The sequence below is a fragment of the Acanthisitta chloris genome, unplaced genomic scaffold, assembly GCF_000695815.1.
Source record: "Acanthisitta chloris isolate BGI_N310 unplaced genomic scaffold, ASM69581v1 scaffold18554, whole genome shotgun sequence".
NCBI lineage: Eukaryota > Metazoa > Chordata > Aves > Passeriformes > Acanthisittidae > Acanthisitta > Acanthisitta chloris.
Window position 1 is genome coordinate 1 of NW_008670255.1, and position 23404 is coordinate 23404.

General features: G+C 40.5%; 1 protein-coding gene across 1 annotated transcript in view; it reads left to right on the forward strand.

Moving 5' to 3' along the window:
• Positions 1 to 8006: 8006 nt before the first annotated feature.
• LOC103801214 (contactin-3-like) overlaps positions 8007 to 23404 on the forward strand; it is a gene marked incomplete at its 5' end in the record, with an annotated part of 38430 nt that continues 23032 nt past the window's right edge. The window contains 6 exons of the mRNA XM_009073623.1: positions 8007 to 8217; positions 9381 to 9483; positions 10437 to 10621; positions 18695 to 18831; positions 21027 to 21156; positions 22703 to 22853. Coding sequence (XP_009071871.1) covers positions 8007 to 8217; positions 9381 to 9483; positions 10437 to 10621; positions 18695 to 18831; positions 21027 to 21156; positions 22703 to 22853 — 917 coding nt within the window. The remainder of the gene's footprint in view (positions 8218 to 9380; positions 9484 to 10436; positions 10622 to 18694; positions 18832 to 21026; positions 21157 to 22702; positions 22854 to 23404) is intronic.

Genomic DNA, 23404 nt, shown 5'->3' on the forward strand with positions numbered 1-23404 from the left:
ACGGGAGGGTTGGACTGGATGATCTTCGAGATATTTTCCAACCCAGTTGATTCTATGATTATGCTCATTAGTAACTCTGAATATATTAGTGTTTGGTTTTTATTTCTTATATATTTGGCCTTCTGTCTATTTTGCTAGATAAACTGTTAGATGTATAGATAAATATGTATTAGATGCATATATCTATTGGATAATCTACTAGGTAAAGCTATTACCTAGTGTAAGAGTTGTATCTATATCACAAAGGAGAACTTCATAGCCAGGTGATCAGTACAGCATAAAGCCTGGAAACATCTGTGCTCACTAATATTAACTGTTGTAAATTTTGTACAATATCTTGAATATCCACTGCAAAATGCTTATGGGAATATTGCAGCTCTTTATCATTTTGGGTTTTAAGAAAAGATTCTAGCTTCCAGTCATTCATATATATATAGTTATTTTTAGCATTCCCAAGTATACAAATTGGAAAACAAATCTATTTTGAAATCTCAGTGTTTTGAAGTTGGATTATTCTTTTCATAGTGGGGTGAGAGAGCAAGGCAGAACATATATATATATATATTTATATATTGTGTGTTGTGTATGTATATATGTGTGTGTGTATATATATCTAGTGTGTGCAGTGATGGCTACAATTCACCTATAGCCCAAGGAGAAGTTTTGCTTAAGATTGGCTCTACTTCTGCTGGTTGCAGCACATTTGACTTTCCACTACAGATTAACTAAGAGTGGAGTGTGTTAAGTAGTGAGAAGTATCATCTTAGGCTGTTGTGAGAGAGAGCACAAAGTAGAGCAGACTTTTGGGGGAATTATACTGCATTAATTTAATTTCAGCAGCAAAATATATGTGGCCACTCCAGAAGACCTTGTAAGATTCTTGGGTGAGACCTTGAAAGACCATGGGGTGTGCACTTAATTGCTGCTTTTGCTCATTAGCTCTCTTGCCTGAACCTGGATAAACTGAACAAGGCAGCAAGGATGGAATATGAGTATTTTAGTGGGAAGCTGCCTCTTGGTGGTGGGGTGTTTGTTGTTAGAAGGTGGGGATGGAGAGGGAGAGGTAGATGAGGAAGAAGGAAATGGCAAGAAAAAGTCGAGGTTGAACTTTTTCACTTACCTAGGCTCAAATATCTCAGGTGTGCCTTGGGGAAAAGAGGAGAAAACTGGAGAAAATACTGGGTTTGGCTCTCTCCCAGGGTTATTTTTATCCCTATATTGTGACTGGGGGGTATTTTTCCTCCAGCTCTTTATTATCTTCCCTCCTCAAATATTTGAGTTTTCCTTTGAAAACAGGCTAATTGATTAGGAAGAGGCAGGAGGGAGATGGCTGCAGTCCCAGCACAGTCCCAGCTGATCATTTCTCTCTGAACAAGAGTGCTGAAAGGGATTTGTTTATCACAAGGGTTTACCAAGTACCTTCTAAAGCAGTGCAGCAGCACCTAATGAAATCTGTCACTAATTACAACTTCCACCTGTAAACAGGAGTATATTCCTTTGAAAATGTACTCCTGGGTATTTCCATTCATTTCCTTTAGTTTATGACCCTAACATTTAGCATTGAGTAATCAGTTGCTGACCCTAATATTTACCATTCAGAAAAAATTAGATTTCTTTGAGTTGAGCAATAAACTTAAACTATCATCTTTTTATCCTGCAAATTATTAAGGGCAGGAAGCAATTTAAAAGACTTTCAACTGGGGAAAAAGCACAACAGAGTTGTTGGAAATGCTCTCAGCAATTAAATGTAAAGTTCTAGGGAGGTGATTAAAAGAACAATTTGTCACTTGAAATGAATATGCCTAATGGGGATGTATTTAAATATTGCTTCCTAAAGCAGTTTCTTACTTTTCTGCCTACTTCCAGAATAGGAACAGTTTGATCAGAGCCAGAACACTCTGAATGACACAGAGAGTCTGAAACAATTAGTGCAGAAATGTGATAGAGAGAAACTCATCTGTCATCTACCAGCACAGCTACAGGGGAGTGAAATTGGGGTTTTAGTCAGCACTGGAAATGTAGAAAAGCATTTTGTTAGGCTTTCTCATTAGCATCTGGACTTCCTTGGGAGCACCAAGCAACATTTAACCTGCCAGTTAAGGAGCACTTTTATATTAAAAGGTCACGTTCAGCTTGAAAGCTAACACTGGCTAATGGTCAAATCCCAGATGTGGCAGAGAGCAGCCAGCCAAGGCAAGGCTGTGCTGCCAGGCTGCTTTTCCAGGGGATGTGCTTTCTGGAACTGTACTTACCATGAGGGTTTTTTTGGTATTAATAAAGAAATAACACTGCCAGTCCCAAACATCTGCTTCCCAGGGATGAGCTTAGAACTGCTCATGTTTTAATTACAGTGCTGAGCTTTGCTTTTCACACTGCTTGGAGAGACTTAGAAAAGCTCTAGGAGTTAAGGACAGAGAACTGACCTTCAGTGAGGTGTTTTCCAGCCCTGTGACAGCTGTGCAAAGGGAAGAATGGTGTGTGCAGCTCCTGCTTGGCCAGTTCTGTGGTTGTGGTGTAGTTTGGGGAAGAGCAGCGAAACACAATTTCTGCTGCAGTTACCTTTAAAGAACTGCATCTGCTTTTCCATCACACCAGCTCATTTCAAACCCAGAGAACGAGTGGGCTCTTACCATATTCCATCTAAAAATGAAAATGAGGTTTTAGCCTGAAGTAGGAACCTTGCAACTGCAGCTGAAAGATTTCAATATGCTCATTAAACGTGTAGATTGAAATTGCAAGACATTACGTGTGGTTTGGGCTGTGCCATGCACACAAGTTGCATGGCTGATTACCTGCACAGCAGGCTCAAAATTGATCTTTTCTCTTTTATTTCTGAAATAATTCACCTTTTGTGCCAAAACAATTAATGTTGTACATTAGTTTCAAATCAGAGTGTTTCCATTAGGCTCAGGATACACATTTGTAGCCACACTCAGATTGCCATTGTGTGTTTTACATCTTGTATGAACAGAAATAGCTTCAGCCAACAGAAGAGAGTTGTTTTAAGGAGTCTGGGGGAGGATTTCAGAAGTTGAGAGAATGTCCCAGCTAATTAATGAGGTCCTTAATCCTCATCTTGCTCCTGGTGGCCACAATTCAAGGCCTGTTGTAGAGGCTTTGTAATTGTCATTATTTTGACAAACAAAGCATGACTATAAAGTAAACTACTCACCTACAGTTTATAGAGAGTTTGTACTCTCAAGTGTGACTGCAGCTGAAGACTATTTCACTCTTAGTGATACAACTAGAATGCAAACAGTTCAGAATCCCCTTTGGAAATCCACAGCCTGAGGTTGTTTTGGTTTGTTTTTCCCACCTGAACATCCTTAGGACAGTTCTTAGTTTCTGGGCATGTAATGTGTTGAAGAATATACCCTAAACCCCTGAAATGATGTACAATTTCTTGCCAATAAACCTCTGTAAAGTGTTTTTTTTTTTCTTTGCCAAAACAATATCCTTTCTGACAGAGGCACCTAAAGATATTTTAAGATCCAGTTTATGAATATGTTAGGGAATCCCATATTGGAGCACATAAACACTTTGTCTTTATGCCTACAGTGCATAAGGTTTTTATTTGTAAAGCAGCCTGGAAGGTTTGCCAAAAAAGAACACAAAACAATGAGGAAGATGTGATTTATTTTATGGCAGAAAGAAAGAGTTACCAGGAACAGCCTCGAAGCTGATTGTGCTGGCAGAGACTACTCAAGGTAGTGAACTCAGTGGGGCAAACTGTAGCAACGTTACTCAAGAAAAGAAATGAAGTTAAGGATAAATTTGAAGGTAGTGTGTGTGAGCTAAAATGGGTTGTACCCCTGGGGCACTCACAGCCACAAATCCAGTGGCTCAGACCTGCTGCAGTGGGATGAGGACAGTTCACACCTAGGAGCATCCTTTGGGAGTTCATGTATCTTCTCCTCATGCAGATGAATTTCCTGCTTTTAAATAATTTGTTTTCACTTTCCAAGGTGTTCCTGTGTAGGCAGAGCTGTAGCAGAGGTGCCAGACTGAGATGTCTCTGTGTGACTGCCCAACAAAACCTGAGTGCTTAGGGTCTGTGTCCTGAGAGTTTGCTCCTTCCTGGGTGATGCTCAGCCACAGAGAGAAGCTTTGCTCTGTTTTCTGTCATTTCCTCACAGCTGAAACTGGTCCAAATGATGAACTAATTGGTTTCTTCTTTAATTACGGAATCTGTCATTATCCTCTTAAAATCAGTGTTAATTTTCCATTACTTTTAACTCTAAGGTAGATAATTCAAAATAGCTGCTTGCCATGAATTTCCATGTCTTTAATTGCAGTGTCTGTCATTGCTAAATTCTCTCTGATTACTTCCTTGCAAACAGTTTTTCAGGAGCCATGTACCATCCTGGGGGTTAGGCAGAGAGCCAGAGGAAGACAGGAAATATCAGGATATTTCAGCTTCCCCTTGGATCTCTGTTACGGAGTAAAACTGAAATGGAGAACTGTATGAAATAATAGAGATTTGGGTATCAGTGACTGACATGAAAATTCTTTTATTTAAGAAAAAAACAATGAAAATATAAAGCTCTAAGTATTTTTCAGTCATCTTCATGCACTCAAAAATCAACAGTTTTCATTTCTTGTCAGGTTTATTTATGGAAACTTCCACTTGACTAATTCATTCCGTTTTAAACATGTTAAAGCTGTTTCTGAAGAATATTGTTCACATCCTTTACTTTTGGCTATTCTAGAAGTCTCATTTAGGTGTGAATTATAGCCCTAGTGGATATATATTAAGCAGGTGGTTAGGAGTGATGATCCAGAACAAGAGGAGACACTTGTGATTTGTGGATTTAGAGGATAAAATTAACTTTATGAGTTGTCTTTCTCATTGTGATCATAGGTCTAATATGCATTTTTCTCCCCCAAATCTGCTTTGCCAAGTTCATGAGTTCATTTATAGCTCTGGATTCCCACAACTCCTGTTGTCCCTTAAATGCTGTTTACAAGGACTAAACTCACTCTGGTTCCATCCTGTCTCCCACTGATGCATTGCATCCTCAGAGGAAATGTATCATATCATTAAAAGCAATATATTCAAAAACATGTGCATGAATTCAGGCCTTGGAATCTAGTTTAAAACTACAAAATTTCTGGGGTTTGCCCCCTTATATCCCCTTAGCAACAATGATTTTTGGGGGGTTTAAGGCTCAGAGATGGCAAGAAATGGCCGTGATAGATCTCAAACCTGATTTAATTGCTGAATTTTGTAAGAAAATAGAGCTTAAAAATGACAGGTAATTTCCTAAGCCATTTTTTAATTGAGCATTTAGGTGCACAAAAGGCCTGGAACAGTGGGAACGTGCTGAGTGTTTTGTGGCTTGTAGACTGCAGAGTAAATAATAATCAAATAATGCAAACTAAAGAGAAACCTCCAACCAAGATGGAGTAAACAAATAAAAATTGAGTAATAACTGTAATTTCCAATACCTTATCCATGTAGGGTCTCCAAATAAGGAAAAAAAGGCATTGGAAAGCAAAAGCTCAGATCTCAGAGGAAACCCAGGAGAGACATATTATTCCCATTTATAACAGAAAATCAACTGAAAAGTTGTAATTGACAGAAAGGGAGTGAGTTTGTGTCCCTGGAGGTGCCCTGGGATCAGCACCAGGCAAACGGTGTAAACATAATAAATCACCCAACAATTTCTTTAATATGATTTATTTTGTTTCTGGAAAAGACGAGTAGAGTTTGGTGAAGTACAATAAGCAGTGAATGAGGAGTTGGCTGTGGGGCACAGGGAGGGAAACCCTCTGCTCCTTTTTTTTTTTTTTTGGAAGAGATTCGCTGAAAATCGATGTGGAATGGGAAATGAGCTTTCCAGGAGTGTTTCTTCATAGGCTGTTGAAGGATCCAATTAAACTGGAATGCACTTGGTGTGGCTTTCACAATCCTAATGACTGATTTCAATGGGTTTACTCTTGACTTAACCCAACATAATAGGAATGAGATGAAGCTGCTTATTTTCCTGCTGTGTATCCACATCTGTCCGTTCCCTTTGACTGTTACGAACCACATCATTTTTTCTTTTTCTTTTTCTTTCTTTTTTTTTTTTTTAAGAATTAAGTAATATTTTGAGCAAGGAAACACAAGTAGCTCAGTAAATACCAGAGCCAGTAAAGCCTGGCTTCACTCACTGCTGTGCCTAGAGGGTGTCTGAGTTTGGTGTAGATCTGAAAAGCTAAAGGGGTTTTATTTCTTACAGTTCCTCAGTTGGTACCTAATTTTTTTAATTGGGTATTAAATGTCTCTCTAATTGATATAGAAAAAATATACCTAAATATACAAAGGATACATAAAACATATATCTAAATTTGATGTATAAAATATATACTTAATATATAAAATTTATACCTGATTGAGGTATTAAATTTTTACTGAGTTGATACCTGATTTTCTCAGGCTGAGGGAGTTGGGACTGTTCAGCCTGGAGAAGAGAAAGTTGTGTGGAGACCTCAGAGCATCTTCCAGGAGCTGAAGGGGCTCCAGGGAAGCTGCAGAGGGATCTGTGTTAGGAACTGCGGTTCTAAAGGTTCTTAAAGGTCTTTTCAACCTGAATTTTTCTATGTCTGTTGTCACCAATAAATATTTGTAAATCTGACAGAAGTTTAACTCTTGAGAAAAGTCCTGAGCCTGTAAATTGTTGATACACACCACTCCTGAGAAGTTACCTTAATGGGAGGAGGTTAAATATTGATAGAAGAAAATTAAAGGCAATTATGATAAACCATTTTATCTGATACCTTTATGCATTAGCTGCTCCATAAATGTTTTAATAATTTCATTTATTGAATGTTTTCTCAGCTGCACAATTTTACCTTGTGTTCAATTCTCCTTTTAACTTTAGCATCTTGGGAGCATATTGTTACTCAGCTGGGAGAGATGTGAAAGTGCCAGCTCTCCTTTTCCTGACTGTGTCCAAGTTTATGCACCTTTAAATCCAACCTGTGCAGAGAGGGATGATCTCCCCCTCATAGGGACAGTGCAAATGTTGCAGATACTTTAACATGACAGGTCAATCAAGTTATGATCCTTACTAATTAGCTCTTCTAGGGGGTGTAATCTTTATATAAACTTTCAGCCCAGTTACATATGGGTGCAAAATTATTTCTTGCCTAGAACAGCATTAAAAATGAATTTATTTTGCTACTGTAGGATATGACAAGCACAGGAAGGGCCTTTTGCCAATTAAAATTGGACACATAGAGCTCAGGAAAAAAACCCTCCAAATTTAGTGGAGTTTTTGCCAAATCTCTTAGTTTGTCTTTTGAAGTTGTGTGTGGGATTTTATTTCCTTTCAAATGACCATAATGAATGGTGGAAGAGCTGCTTTGCCACATCATACAGAGATTTTTATTTTTTTTTTTAAATGGAGTTTTTATGGATTTTTATGTTTAAAAATAGTTTTGCTGGTGGTGAGCCCTGCTGGGAATTTAGGCTTCTTCTGACATTCCTTGCACGTGGATTCTCCTGTCCTGTTCCTACTTGCTAAGTGTCTGAGTTGTTAAGTAGCTACTGAATGAATAATCTTTGCATTTTAGTACAGTTTGGTCTCATTTTTTTTGCTGTCTGCTCCTATTTCTGGGGGTATTAAGTCTTAGGAAAAAAATCAAAGGTAGATTTAAACAAAAATTATCCTTGTGTTAAATACTTTGAAGCCTGACAGAGCTCAAGGAGTGTTTGGCCAATGCTCTCAGGCACAGAGTGGGATTCTCAGGGATGTCCTGTGCAGGGCCAGGAGTTGGACTTGATGATCCTCAAAGGTCCCTTCCAACTCTGATTATTCTGTGATTTGGTGAATACCTTTCAGGTTTTTCTTCTGTTGGAGGAGATACAACTCTGGTGGAAAAAAAATGGGATTTTTTTCCTAGTTTCTGGTGGTACTGGTGTATTTCTCTGAGTCACTGTCTCTCTGGTTCTGTTTGCTTCCTAATAAACTCTTGTATATAAACAAACTCCACTAAACATCTTTCCTTCTGTTTATTACCAACCAGATCTGTCTTTTGCTTGGATCTTCAATGAATATCCATCGTTTGTGCAAGAGGACAGTCGGAGATTCGTGTCACAAGAGACAGGTCACCTCTATATAGCCAAAGTGGAGCCATCAGATGTGGGAAACTACACATGTGTTGTAACCAGCACTGTGACCAACAGCCAAGTGCTTGGGTCCCCAACACCTCTGGTGCTGCGCACGGACGGTAGGGCTGCCCTGCTCACCATCACTCAGGGGCTCACCTGCTCACCAGGCAGTGCTTTTGTCTCTTACACCATAACCTCTCATGTATTTGCAGCATATTGATTGCATTCTAAGTTAAAGTAATCTTTTTGCTTTATCTTAGAAAGTACAAAGTCCTGCACTTGGGTAATGGGCAATCCCAGGCACACCTATGGGTTGGGAGGGGAAGTCATTGAGAGCAGCCCTGGGAGAAGGACTTTGGGGTGTGATGGTTGGTGAAAATCTCTCCATGAGCTACAGTGTGAGATCACAGCTCAGAAACTAACCCAGGCTTGGGCTGCATCCAAAGGAGTGTGGCAAAAAAAACAGATTTGACGTCCAACACGGGGGCCAAGCCTTCCCCCAGTGTGTATTTGACCACCGGCAGATCCTGCCCAGTGACTCCTTCGACAGCGCCAAGAGACCCTGCCAGGTGGTGGCCAAGACTCGCAAGAGCAAAGGGCTCAAGGAAGGAGTGTGACAGCAGGTCGAAGGAGGTGATTCTCCCCCTCTGCTCTCGTGACACCCAGCCTGGAGTAGTGCACACAGTTCTGGTGTCCCCAAGACCAGAGTGAGTTCAGAGGTGGCCACAAAGTTGATAGGAGAATTGGAGCAATGAGGACAGGCTGTTCAGCCTGGAGAAGAGAAGGTTGTGTGAAGACCTCAGGGGCTCCAGGGAAGCTGCAGAGGGACTCTGTGTTAGGAGCTGCAGTGACAGGACAAGGAGGAAATGGGGATAAATTGGAAGTGTAGATATTAGGAAGAAGTTTTTGCTGTGAGGGTGGTGAGACACTGGCCCAGGTTGCCCAGGGAGGCTGTGGCTGCCCCAACCCTGGCAGTGTTCACAGCCAGGTTGGATAAAGCCTTGAGCAACCTGCTCTGCTGGGAGGTGTCCCTGCCCAGGGCAGAGGTTGGCACTGGATGGTCTCTAAACTCATTCCAACTCCATAACATTCTGTGGTATTATGATAAACTCACATGTTGCATGTTCTTCTTCCAAAGTCTGGCAGTGATTTCACTGGCAGATCTCTGTGCTTCTCTTTATAAATGGAGTGTGAGAAAAATAAACTTGAATTTATCATGGTATAATGCTAAAGAGAGTAAAAAAAGGCTTTAAAAATTACCTTTCTCTTTTGTCTCCTATAGGTGTGATGGGAGAATATGAACCCAAAATAGAAGTTCAGTTTCCTGAGACTCTTCCTGCAGCTAAAGGCTCAACTGTGAAGCTGGAATGCTTTGCTCTGGGAAAGTAAGTTTGGACTTCACCCATACTCTGAGCTGAAGCACATTAAGGTTCACCTAAGAGCTGTGAAGTTTTGACAGTTGTTTTGGTGGTGTTTTCCAAAGACCTTATTTTGATCATCACAATTACTGCCTTGAAATGAGAGGGCAAAGGGTCTTGGAGTAATTTTTGCTTTGGTTTAGAGTTAAAATGAGTATGTTGCAACACAGGAATTTACATTTGATTTGAAATTCACTTGAGTAGGATGAGTGTGGGTTTGCATATGGCCTTTGACCTAGGTCTGCTTTCTCTGTGCAGAAGGAAATTGTGTTGAAGTCTGAGAATGTTGTCTGAATTTTCCAGTTAAAGGCACTTGATGCTTTCAGAATATTGTTCTTCCTTTACAGCCAAAATGAAGATTAAAATGAATGTCTTTTCTTCACACACAACTGATATCTTTTCTCTTTCACAAATGATCTGAGAATGCATTTCTGTTTCTGTGAATGTATTTACTCACCACTTTGTGGTTTATTTGCAGGCAGCTTTGTCAGGTGTTCACATCAGATTGATAACTTGATCACACACTATTGCTGTGGTTCCCCAGAGAGGGAGGGGAAAGTTTGAAATTCAGAGAAGGGATGGGAATTTCAAAAGCTTTGCCTTGATTCTCCTTCCCTGGGAATCACTGGTGAACCTTACCTGTCCTCAGGGGAGGCCAGTGCTGATTTACAAGACATTTTTACACTTATTGGACATTCAGATATTCATGAGAGATTTGGTGTGCTAAACACAGCACATGAACCAGCACAGTGGATGCAAATCAGCTGCCACAGTGTCAGCCCATCTGTCATGTACAGGGTGATTACTACTTTTACCACAAGCCTTTAGTCACTTCTGAGTTGAGTTTAGTTTAAGTATCTCATTATGACAATCAAGGACTTGAAGCAAAGCTGTTTCAAATCCCATTACTCTCTCTTTAGCCCTGTGCCTCAGATTAACTGGAGAAGAACCGATGGTCTGCCATTTCCAAGTAAAATCAAGCTGAGGAAATCCAATGGCATGATTGAAATCCCCAATTTCCAGCAGGAAGATGCAGGACTATATGAATGTATTACTGAAAACTCCAGGGGGAAAAACATTGCAAGAGGACGTCTCACTTACTATGGTAGGAAACTTTTGTTCTCCCTCTCTCCCAACCTTCCTAAGAGATGAAATAGAAACTGCTCGAGGGTTCTCTGGGGTTTTCAGCTTCTGCTGTACCACCAGGTATCTGTGCTTAAAAATCTGTGGCACCTGAAGTGCTCACAGAAAAAGAGAACTTCTGCACCAGTTCCTTGCGTAAGATTCCCCAGAAACATCTGAAGGCTCGGAAGGGTTTCTGAGAGGAGCACAGATTGTGCTTGTGTTTCTTTTTCTGGGATGGGAAGACTTTGTTTTTACCTCTTCTTATTGGTCTGTTGATGAAACCTTCAATTTTCAGCCAGTTGGATTTATTTGGGGGATCATTTAGGCCTCACATTTCCAGGAAATACAGATTTTATTGTGTTTATGAGAAGGTTCCTGATGGATATTCTCAGTCTTGTGCTTTCAAAACAGCCAGTTTGAGTTTCAAATGAGTAAATAAATGAGAGAATATAATCCAGTCTAGGAAATGAAATAATATGGAATTTAATAGCTGGAAAAGAGACGAAGTCTCTTGTGCATTGAAGGCTATAGAGTGAAATGAGTGTCAGCAGAACACACTGGTGGTGGAGCAAAGCTACAGTGGTTTGCAGCAAAGTGGTAATTGGCAATTTCTGTTCAAGCCAGATCTCAGTAAATACCATTTTCTTTAGGTAAATGGCAATTTAAAGAGTGTTTCAGCCTGTGCTTTGGAATGTTTTCCCCATGTAGGAATATTTGAGGGAAGAGATGGTTTCCTAGTTGTACAAAAGGCACAAATACTCCAACGTGGAGCAAGTGTTGTTGGTTTACTACTGCTGTGTGGGGAGCTGCTGGTTGCTAGAACATACAGTGCTGCAATGTCAATTTTAGTCAGTGAAGGTTTTATTTAAGGCTCAACAGATTCTGTAAGGAGGAAGGAAAAGAGATTTCTCTCCTTGCCAACTTCCAAATTCATAGTTACACTGAATCAGTGCCTCATGGTTGGAAATGTCCAAGGTTAGGTTGGACAGAGGACTTGGAGCAATCTGAATTGTCCATATATTAGCTGCAATTATCACTTTTTGAGGAATCCTACAGATAACACAGGGCAAGAGATCTGAGCTGCTTCATCTGCCAGTGGCATCTGTCACTCCAAACTTGGCACTGTGCATTGGGTTTCATAAAGTGACTTTTATTCACTGCTTGCAAGTCCCAAACAAGTTGTGGTTTGTGCACTATGGGTCAGGATTCCTATGCCAGTTTTAAATCAGAGCAGTTGGAAGATGCATCAGCGTAAACTACATACAAAACAGAGTAGGTTTGTTCATGAATCCTTGTAATTAGGAGAGTGGCCATTCCTGAGATACCTGACCTGCTTCCCAAGTTCTGTTTTGCTCATTAAAGGCTGCAGAGCTGAATTAAAGGATGTTGCTAATCAAGAAAACCAAAGGATTTTGCAGTTTGATGGCAAATAAATCAGTAGGAACCTTTTCATGGCAAATCCACAAAGGGATATGAACCCTCAAATAGAGTTCATATTCCAGTATAAATGTGTGCCCATGTTAGATTCATCCCTAATATGGATGTTTGTCTTAAAAAGAATAATGAGACCTGTAATAGCAGTAATGACACTCCAACTGTTTCATTCCATTTGTTCTGCTCCATGAAACCCATTCTGCAGAATTAAGGACATTTAAGTAATCCTTCTTATTTTGTTCCTTGCTTTGTTGTTGCACATGGAATGCCAACAAGTCTGTGCTCAGGATAAGATCATTTCAATTCCCTTTGGTAATTGGAAGGATTTTCATTCTGTTTGTGGATGAATAATGTTGTATAACTAAAGATAATATCTGATGGTTTGCCTGATACCAAAGCTCAAAAATCTGTCTAGTAAAGAAATCTAACCACATCCCACTCAGTCTTCCAGTAAAAGAGCAATATTGAAGGAAGTTGTTCTAAAAGCAGATGAGGATTTGGGGGAAACTAATGAAATATACTGAAGAGACAGAGTAAAAAATATCCATCTACCAGAAAGTGCCAATGCTGGCAAAAATGGCACCAGTCTGTGGTGGTGGATGTTGGCTGCTGCTAAAACACTTTAGTGGTAGTTTTAAGACATGTCTGGTAATCATATATAGAAAAATAGAAGCATTACAAACAGACAAATGTCTTTATTTCAATAGTGATCACATCTGTTTTCCTCTCAGTAGAACAACACGTGTTTCTGGCTGACCCAAAAGAAGAGTATAAGGAGACTTTGGGTTGATATTTTCCAAATTGTCATAGTGAAATAATGTGAAAAACCAAACCTTCAGGGGGGAAAAATATTGACCGAAATTTTCCATGTGCTTGAAAACCAGAAGTTTTTCCTTTCATTGCAAATTTTAAAGATTTTTTTGTAAATGAAAGTATAGAAAGAATATAAGAAGAATTAAGATAGGATTGAAGAAAAGCTTGAAACATTTTGTTGCTGTGTTACAGAGGAAAATCATAGAATGTTAAGGGATTGGAATGGACCTAGAGATGATTCAGACCCAACCCCTGCCCTGGGCAGGGACACCTCCCACCAGAGCAGGTTGCTCAAGGCTCATCCAACCTGGCTGTGAACACTGCCAGGGTTGGGGCAGCCACAGCCTCCCTGGGCAACCTGGGCCATAAAACACTCTTATTCTCCTGAGTTGTTTTATGAGCTGAACCTGTAAATTTTGACACCTGACCATCAGCTTTTTGGTGTATAAATTGGTTGAAAAACCTCACATTTATGTTTTCTATGCTCTCTTGCCTCTTTGTCCTATAATGAATTACAGCCTTGAAGCCACAAAGGCCTTGAACAGGCTCAGCTTTCATCCTGCCCAGAGTCATTTTCTCCTATCAGTCGGTTTGGTTTAGAAGTTCTGTGCACATCTGGAACTCTCTTCCTGACAAAATTCAATGGCTCTGGTTTTATTCAATTTATTGTGAGTTTTAAGTCTATCTCTCAACCCATAGTTGATATACTCTAAAGCAGCTATTCTGGGTTCTTTCATAACAATCCTCACAGACTCTTATCTTCCTTTTTTCTCCTGAAGGATTTTATCAAGGAAAGCCCAACATCAAATGTTCAGATTTTTGTCCTTTTTACAGTTCCAACTGTTGTTTCATGCCAGATTTCTCCTCAGGGGAGTTCAGAATGTCCTAAAAATAGGATGAGATTATCTAACTTTGATTGAATATAGAACCTGAATATTTAAATCATTTGCTTTCACTTTATTTGCATCTTCATTTGTCATCACTGTTAGCTCTTTCCATAAAGAGATAATGGAAGAAGAAAGAATCCATGGAGCTGTTTCATGGCACAGAAAAATGAGAGGAGATGAAACAAGGACATTTTTGTGGTTTTAAGCTGCAATTAAACATGAGGCATGGTAAAGATATGTAAAGCAATTAATTTAAAGTCTAATTGAAGAAAATACACTCTTAATTAGCACATGCTGATGGAACAGAAGTTGTGCTTGGCAGCACCAAGGTAAAATGTGTGACAGGGAGAAAAAAAATCTGCTGCTCTCCTTTTGGTCTGTGATAGCAAAGGCAAAACCCTCAGTAACTCAAAGATACTAGTTTTTAGTATATCTAAAAGTATTGCTGTGTTTTCCTAATTATTTTGCAATAATCTGCCAGCAAAGGTTTACCAAACCCACATTATTTCTGTATGTGGAAGAGCATTTCTGTTCCAAGCTTTTGTTTGATAACCTGAGTCTACTTTGTGCATGGAAATGTTCTCAAAACATGAACAGCAAAGCTATAAATGACTAAATAATACCAATGAGTTGCTGAGTCTAATTGTTAATGCCCTCTAATCAATTAATTGCCTTCCACATAGACAAATAGTTCTTTTATCCATACTAAAACTTCTCCCAGTGCTGTAGGAATCACCTGTTGCTTGAGAGCATTTTTATTTCTGAATGGAAGTCAAAAAAAAGGACATTTTCAGGGATGTGTTAGATGCTTCTCTCGGCCCAGTTGTTTTATCACAAAAAAAAAAAGTTATTCATGCTTAAAGTCACTTGAAGTTTGGAGATGAAATAAGGTTCATCAGTGCTGCAGGCATCAGTAGGAGTGTCATAGCCTGACTTTCAGGTAGACTGCCTGGAAAAATGAAGGTTACACTCTCTGGTTGTGGTTTTTTCCCCCCCAGTAGTGCTTCATAGCTGCTTTCTCTTGAACTATGGCAAGTTCCTTTTGCCTCTGATTTATTGCCCAACTGCTGAGCTATCCAAAGGTGTTCTCAGAGATTTCCATCTCAGCTTTCAGAGTGTACATTTCAAAGGAAAGAGATGGGTATAAGCAGAGAGCTCCTCATGTGTGAGCCCCAATTAGGGACTGCTCTGCAAGAGCTTCCCACAGTCCTGTGGATCCCAGCAGAGGTTTGGCAGAGCTCAGTTCTCCTTGGAGAGGAGAGAAGTGCCCAGACCAAATCAGGGGCCTGAAGCTCTGCCTTTCCTTCATGCTATTCCTATGGCTTACAGGATTAAAAGGAGATTTTTATTGGTTTCTCTTACTCTGGAGAAAATCATATATAAATATACAAATATGTATCATGCATGGTAGCCCACAAATAATTTCCAAATCCCAGCACAGCTTCTGGAAAGTGTCGACTTCTTCAGCCATTGCTTCCAAGAGCTTCATCGCAGTCGCTCGGAGCAGTTGGTCTTCACTCACATCAACCCCCAGAACGTCTCAGAAGGTGTCTGAAAAGCCTAAATAAATTGTTCTTCCTTTCCTTGTGGCCTACAGGGATGCCCCAGAGTGTAAGGAAGCAACAGTTGTTTACTCCAGGAAGACCTGCTTAGCCTAAGCAGCTGGAGGAAAAGGGTGATGGTAACCACCAAAACAAAGATGACAGAGTCTTCTCACTGGGATAAATTTTATGTAGTTACACACTTGTTCACTTCCTGCCTTTGGGACCATGAGTATTGCAAGGAATATTTTAGGCAAAAGCAACTGAAGCAAAATCCAGGCTGGTGCTTTTCCAAGTGACTGACCATGAAGCTGACGGCTAACCTTCTTTAGAAAATCACTTACCTACAAGTATTTCGTCCTAAGGGAACTTCATATGAATCTTTCATGAAGATTGCACAGCAAGTTCCAAAGAATTCTTAATATTATCACAAAATCCAGATTCCTGTCACAGTCTCAAACATGGCACTACAAACTTCATTAAAATTAACTTCCAACCTCTCAGCTTAGAGGACATTGTTCATTTCAAGCTGTTGCCTGTTTGCTTGTTCCTTCCTTAAGGAGGAAGAAGTGATATCTTCCTCTGACCCCACCTGGCTACAACCTGTTGTAGAGAGTGATAAGGTCACTCCTGAGCCTCCTCTTCTTCAGGTTAAACACCCCTAGTCCCCTCAGTCTCTCCTCACAGGACTTGTGCTCCAGTGGAGGTTTTGTTACCAAGTTATTACTCTTCTTGAGGAGCACAGATGTGGTGGTAGAACCAAATGTTCTAAGCAGTAACATTTGCTAACAGTGACTAGACCTCAAAGAGGAACAAAACTGTATATTCAGAGCCATTTTGGTACTGTCAGGCAGATCTCAACAAAAAGGGCAGTGCTGAGCTTGGCAGGTTCTGCTCCTGTTTGGAGAGGATATATGTAGAGCTACTGATACATGACCTTCTTTCTGTCTGTACATGTCTCAGCTGCTGCAACATGGCCCATCTTTACCTTGGCCAAGATTCAGAGTATTCCCAGCTGGAATTCCTGCCCTTTCAATTTTGAGCTGGTTGGTTGTATTGTTCTTTTTCGAAGACTTGGAGATATGGCAGGTTGAAAAGGGTATTTTTCATGCTGCTGAAGTCCTCCATCACTAATTGGAAGAGACAGAGAGCCTTCCTCAAGAAAATCACTGCATCATCAGCACTCTCCTGTGAGTGAACAAGCACTGTGGATTCCTCAGGCTGAGCTTTAGGAAGCTGTTCTGTGCATTGCTGCTTTGAGTGGTTGTCTTGCTCCCTCTCCTTCCAGAAAGATGTGGTGTATCCTGTCATGTGGAGACTTGGGAAATCCTCCTGTGGAGACAGTCTGACACAGAGAGTCCTCAAGTAAGATTTATGGTGTAGACAATATTTTTATTATTAATGAAACTGAATCCAAGATTTTGAACTTGAAAGTAGCTATTTTCAAGCTGAGATAGGCAGCAGATGTGAAATATTCCTCGTGGATGGATCCATCAGTAGCTCGAGCACTGCTGAATGTTGCATAAATAAGTATGCAAAGTGCAGAAAGCACAGGGCATGGAGTCCTGGGCTTTCATCCCCTGCACACAGTGGGGCAAATCCTCCAAATGACAATGTGAGATAAAGCAATGAGTCTTTCCTGAACTCCTGAGGTGTAACATGAGCTTTGAATATTTAACCACAGTTAATACCAGTCAGGTAGTACATTTGTATGACACAAAGATCAGCTTACACTGCCTTTTCGAGCTGGCCTTAATATAGAGGGTGTAAAAAATATCATCCCCAAATCAGTGAAAGGTGTTAATCTTCATGGGCACATGCAAAAAAAAAAGGCAGTTACAAAAAGGTTTCATTGTCAGCAAATATTGGTCGAATTCCAGTATTTATTAGTAGTTACTATCTCAATTAATACATTTTAGTGAGTTCTCCTGTAAGAAGTCAGTCCTAAATATGGATGCAAAAATCATAAATAGTGTTAATAATCCCTATCATAAAGGTCTGGTGCTGTACATGGTCACGTTGAGGTCTTATCACTGCATTGCAGAACCTGTGCTGGAGAGGAAATTTGCTGCTAGAAAACAATGAATCTTTTGAGATGAAATGAATACCAACCCTCATCCAAACCTGGGTTGGCTGTGCCTGTGGCAGTGGAACAGGTTCAGCTCTCAGCTGTGCCCCAGACTTCCCTTGTGGCCACAGGCAAGTCATTAATTTCCCTGGCCTGAGTTAATTGCTGGTGTGACTCCATTGTAGTCAGAAGTTCAATGGGAATTAATCTCACCTTCTGTGCTTCCCAAACTTGGGGATTAAATCATATTTGCCTGCATTACCAAGGACTTTTTTTTCCTAGTTGTTTTGATACGAGAACATTACAAGATTTTCCCTTAAATTACGAACTTAAGATAATGAAATCGACTCTGGAAAATTGTTTTGCCCTTAGCTATATATTTGCAGCCAAGTATCATCCAACTCCTTTATCTGTCTTCTCCACGTGCAGTGTCCAGAATTTATCTTTTCTTGGAGAAATAGCTTATATGGAGATTATAAATTTCTTAGTAAATTGACTGAATTCAAAGAAAGTTGACAAATTACCTATAAAACAGTTGTGTTGTTGTGTAAAATAGCACTAAAAGGAACAAAAGAATAAACTGTTTGTCTTTTGTGCTCTGATGTTTGTTTGCCATATGAGCTTTCTCCCACCACCACCCTATGAGAGCTCTCACAGGTGTTTTAAATATCTTTACAGTTTTAGCTGTGTTTTGGGTCATTCTGAAGGATGTGTGGTATTAACACATCAAAACTGTGTTTAAAAAAGAGTGTTTTTTATGGCCTTTCTTCTACTGCTTTGCATCATCCACATGCTGTGCCAAGACTAATGCTTTCAAAACCAGCCTCATCTATCCATGTATTCATCCAGCTAAGTGCTGCCTTGCATTAGAAAACAATTTAAATGGTATTTAGCACTAAGGCTGACATACTATTATTTTTTTTTTCAGGACTTAAAGGATTGTCTTCAGCATTAATTTGATGATTTAGCCACATCACTTATTTAATTTCAGCCTCATCACTAATGTCTTTATCTTGCATTTACCTCGATTTCAAAGTTGTGTTGTTTAATCATTAGTGATTTTAATGTTGGTTTCAGTAGTTCAGCTTTAGTGAGCTGTAATCTCAATTTTCTTTTGCTTTACTGCTGTAATAAAAATGGATCAAAGGAATAGTAAGTTACTAGTTTTATTAGGGGACTTGAAGCAGAACCAGTGAGAACCTCTGTTGGTACAGACCAGACCAGCAGAAAACTGCTCAGAGCTCCATGAATTAACCCTGGGATTCTGATCTGGAACAATAACCTGACTTTGATGTGTATTTTATCTGCAGCAAAGCCTCACTGGATCCAGACAATAAAGGATATGGAAGTTGCTGTAGAAGACACTTTATACTGGGATTGCAGAGCGAGTGGGAAGCCCAAACCATCATACAGGTGGCTGAAGAATGGAGAGCAACTGTCAATAGAGGTAACATTCTGTTTTGAAAACATGATGCTGTGTAAAATTCACAATATTCATCTAAATATGAGGATTTTCCAAAGTGTAGTTAGTCAAGAGGAATATTTGATGCTGGTGTTTGTTCAGAGCATCCAAGTGGAAACTTCTAAAGGTGCAATGCCAGAAACACAGAGCCAAATGATGCTATACAAAACTATCCCAGCTAAAAGCAGATTCAAAAGCAGTAGTAGAACCACAGAGAGAAGTCTGTAAGGAATGACTGGAGACAAGCTCAATAAAGTTACACATAAAGAGCCATAAATGAGAGAGAACTTAGATAACTTTACTTGCTGTTGGCATTTCACTAAAGGTAATAAGAAAACATCTTCAAACCTCTTCACAAAAATCCTTAAGATTCTTAAGGTCACCATTACTTGATGCAAAAAACAAAATGTAAACAGTAACATAACTTAGATGTTTGCTTTAATACAACTGTTGTAGCAAATTAATGGCAAGAATCCATTTGGTGATAGGGAAAGGGGGTTGTAATTAGAAGATGAGATACTTGGTCTCCAGTTTAGAAATGCAGAGAAGGATCTGATATCCTTATTGATTTTAAATCTCACTGCTTTGTTGGAAAACTGCCCAGTTCAGGTCATCAGGGATATAAACTAGAGGCACTGCCACACCACAGGAAGGCATTTTGCCCTTGGCCAATGCGTTGTGCTCAGTGCTGGCACTCAGGGTTGAAGAAGAAGGAGTGACTGCTCTGGTGGATTCAGTGGGTGGCTGTGAAAAATGATCTAAGCACTGAAAAACATCTCTTACCATTCAGGGTGTTGTGCATTGGCTAAAGGCAGTGGTGGTGTTTTGTAGACAGGTTAAATGAGGGAGCACAAAATCCCATCTGGGTGATTTAAGAGTGTTGTTTCTGCGACATACAAAGTCACTGAGGAAATAATGTGAAGTTTTTTTTTTAATGTTGGTCAGTATAAAAATATCTGAGAATCATTCAGCCTCCCCATTTCTCCACTTTTGAGTGCTGTTGTCCAGCCTTTTGGCATGGTGTCAGGGCAGGAGTGTGACTACCTCTGGAAATACTGAAGGACTAACTCAGTGTTTCAGCACTGAGGAGACATCAGAAGAGGAGTTCTCTGTGTGCAGTGGTCAGGCATCAGAAGAGAGGAGTTCTCTGTGTGCAGTGGTCAGTTGTCTTCAGCTCCTTGACTGCAATAATCCTTCATCCTGGGTCTCCTCCACAAAGATCTGCTGAGGTTGTTCTGCTTAGCTCTTCTTCTCCATAAACAAATCTTGTGCAAGGAAGAGCAAGAATAGTAGCTTGGGATGCTAGAGAGGAGGCTCAGGCTTGTTCCTCTGTGGGGTTTTTTGTCTTGCACTCAGCTGGGAGGGATGATATATTTCCCTATCAAGGAAGGAGCTGAGCTGTCCTGGCTGTTTGTTGGTATCCAGAGTCACCCTGAGGTTGGGCCAACTGCAAGCCCTTAGGAAAAGGCAGGGAGTGAATACCATTGTGTTGGACCATGTCCAGATCCAAAAGCAAAAAAAGGCCATTAGGAAATACTTTTGGGCATATAGCTTGGGGTTTTGGTCTGTCATTGTGTCTCTGGTTTTCCCTAAAAGTTCTGCTCCTTTGGTTTTGTCTTTGTCACTGGTTCCTTTCCTCACCAGTTCCTCCTCAAATCAGTCAGTTCTTACTGTAATTGATTCAGTTTTCCAAGAAAAAGCAAGGTGAGAAGATCCTGATCCTTCAGTAGCTTTGCTGGCTCTGAGGCACTTAAGTATGTGTCTTCTGTTTAATGACTGTTGGAGTTTTCTCTGCACAGTATTTCAGAGAGCTCATTAGCAAATGGCATGTGTGAAATCTCTAAATGGTGTGAAATGCCAGTGCCATCTGTATGGTTTGGATACTCTGCTCTGCCGTGGAAGATTTTGTCTGTATTTCCAGGGAAATACAAGGGTATTTGGGAATGCAAAGCCTCTGTGAGGAGCTTTGAAGCCTTGATTTCATACACTGCACTGCCAGGTGTCTGCATTTGGTTGCTGTTGCCATACCATGAAGGAGTTGTGGCACTTCTTTCCTCGTGATTATGCTGTTGCGTTTACCCTGTGTGTTGTATTTGTTTTGTCCTATTTATATTTCTTACTTATCTTAAATTTTTCACATGAAATATATCATCAATAAAGATATTTTTCTTAATATTCAGGGAAGGATCCAAATTGAAAATGGTGCACTTACAATATCAAATCTAAATCTGACAGATTCTGGCAGATACCAGTGCATAGCTGAAAATAAACATGGTGTCATCTACTCCAGTGCAGAGCTCAGGGTTGTAGGTAAGATTTTTTCCCTTTTCACTAAAGCACAAACCTCATTCTCCCTCTCCACCTGCCTCCTGTTCCACCTCATCATGGTCTCAAATTTAACTCACTCAGATGCTGTCACTGGAATGAACATTTTTGTCAACCTGATGTCTTTATCTGCAGTGCTGAGGAGTTGACTCATCTGCTTCCAGAGGATTTGCAGGCCAATCACTCATTGCTTTAAAACAGAACATGCTAAATTATTCATTGGGGAAGAGCAGGGATGGGGTTTGGACATGGGCCTGAAGATGAGAGCTGCACATGTGGTGTGGAGGCAGCGCTGGCTCCGCACGTCACTCAGCTGCACTCGCTGTCTGCACCACTCCCAGGGCTCCCAGGCAGACCTGGCATCTGACATCCATGGGCTGCTCTTGACTGGCCCTTGGAGGAGACAAGGGGTTTGTCATTCAGTTGTGCAGTCAACATGTGCTGAGGTCTAAAATTGTGACAGTTGTTTGAACTTGTGTCTTGTGCACTCACATCATTGTGTGATTTCTACCTCCCATGTAGGCTGAATTCAAACCAAGCCTGTAAGAGTGGTGTGTTTTGGGGACAGGAACTATTTCATGGAGTCATAGCATCATCAAGGTTGGAAGAGTTCTCCAAGATCATCAAGTCCAACCATTAACCCTAAACCCTAAGCCATATCCTTCAGCACCAGATCCAGACACCTCTTAAACCCTTCTAGGGGTGGTCTCACCAGTGCTGAGTCCAGGGGGATGAGCACTGCCCTAGTGCTGCTGCCACACTATTCTTGAGCCAGGCCAAGATGCACTTGGCCTTCTTGGCCACCTGTGCACACTGTTGGCTCCCACTGAGCTGTGCCACCAGCACTGCCAAGTCCCTTTTTAGCTCCATTAACCACAACTCTCTGGGCCTGCCCATCCAGCCATTTTTATACCCATTGAAGAGTCCACTCAGCCAAGCCACGAGCAGCCAGTTTTGCTAGAATTTCCCTCCTAAAGTCACAGTCAATCAGCAGATGTTCCTTCAGCCTTGGTCTCCTAAATACTGAACATCTTTTTGAAGTTGAGTGTTAGTATGGTAGAAGTCACATCCCTTTGCTTAACTGTTAGTCAGTGAAAACCATACCCACTCAGAATGAGCTGTGCTGTCATTCTGTGTCATCTGACATTGATTCCCACAGGAAACTGGAAGCCTACCAGTTGCTTGAGGTTTAATGAGTCTCCTCAACTTAGACAAATCTCATCTGTTCACCTTCAGCAGAGTGTGCAGTTAGGCACATGCTGAACCCTCGTTGGGTTCACTGAGCTTCAGCTCAGGTGAAGTCATTCTGATCTTCTGTGCACGCCTCATTAGGTGATGTACCTGCACAACTGAGACCTTTTGTACCAGGATGAGGAGGAGAAATGCCTGATTGTTCAGTAGAAGATCCATTTGAACTAATTAATGGGTTTAATTATGTTTGGAATCTGAGAAGTGTCATGTAAATGCTAAATAGTATCATTGAGACAATTAAAAGTGCTTTATTTCACCTTTACTATCCCTTCTGTTTTAGCTTCTGCTCCAGATTTTTCCAAGAATCCAATGAAGAAACTGATCCAGGTTCAGATAGGGAGCACAGTTGATTTTGAATGCAAACCCAAAGCTTCCCCTAAGGCCAGATGTTCCTGGAAGAAGGGAGGTGAGCAGCTACACGAAAACGAAAGGTATCCAGTTACATTGGTTTATTTAATCTTACAAGAAACTTCTTTTTATGTCTTTACGTGCAGAAGTGTCACCTGCAGGTCCAAACAGTTGTAAAGTCTCTCCAAAGTCTGACTGGGAGTGTTGTTTGGTTGTTTTTTTTACTGTGATTGGCAGATGTTAGTTTCATATAGAGTTTGGGCTGATTTTGAGAGAACCAAGTACTGACTGAAAGCTGGAAAGGCAAAGCCTTTTTTAAAATAGGGTTGACAGCTTTCATCAAAATGCTCTGAAAATGTTGGCAATGAGGCAGATGAGGCATCTGACAGCCATGGTGATAAGGGGACTGAGAAAAGAAAGGTAAGTTAATGATTGGGAGGTAGAATAGCAGGTGAAAACAGGAAAAGAAAGCAAAATGCACTTCCAGGTTCTATTCAAACAACCATGATCTTACCAGTAATAACTATTGCTTTAGGGTTTACATGGTAGTGAATGTGTTTTGGGGTTAGCAGTTCTCAGGGGAGAAATTGTGATTCACCCATATCCTTAGCTATTGATTTCCAACAACATGCCA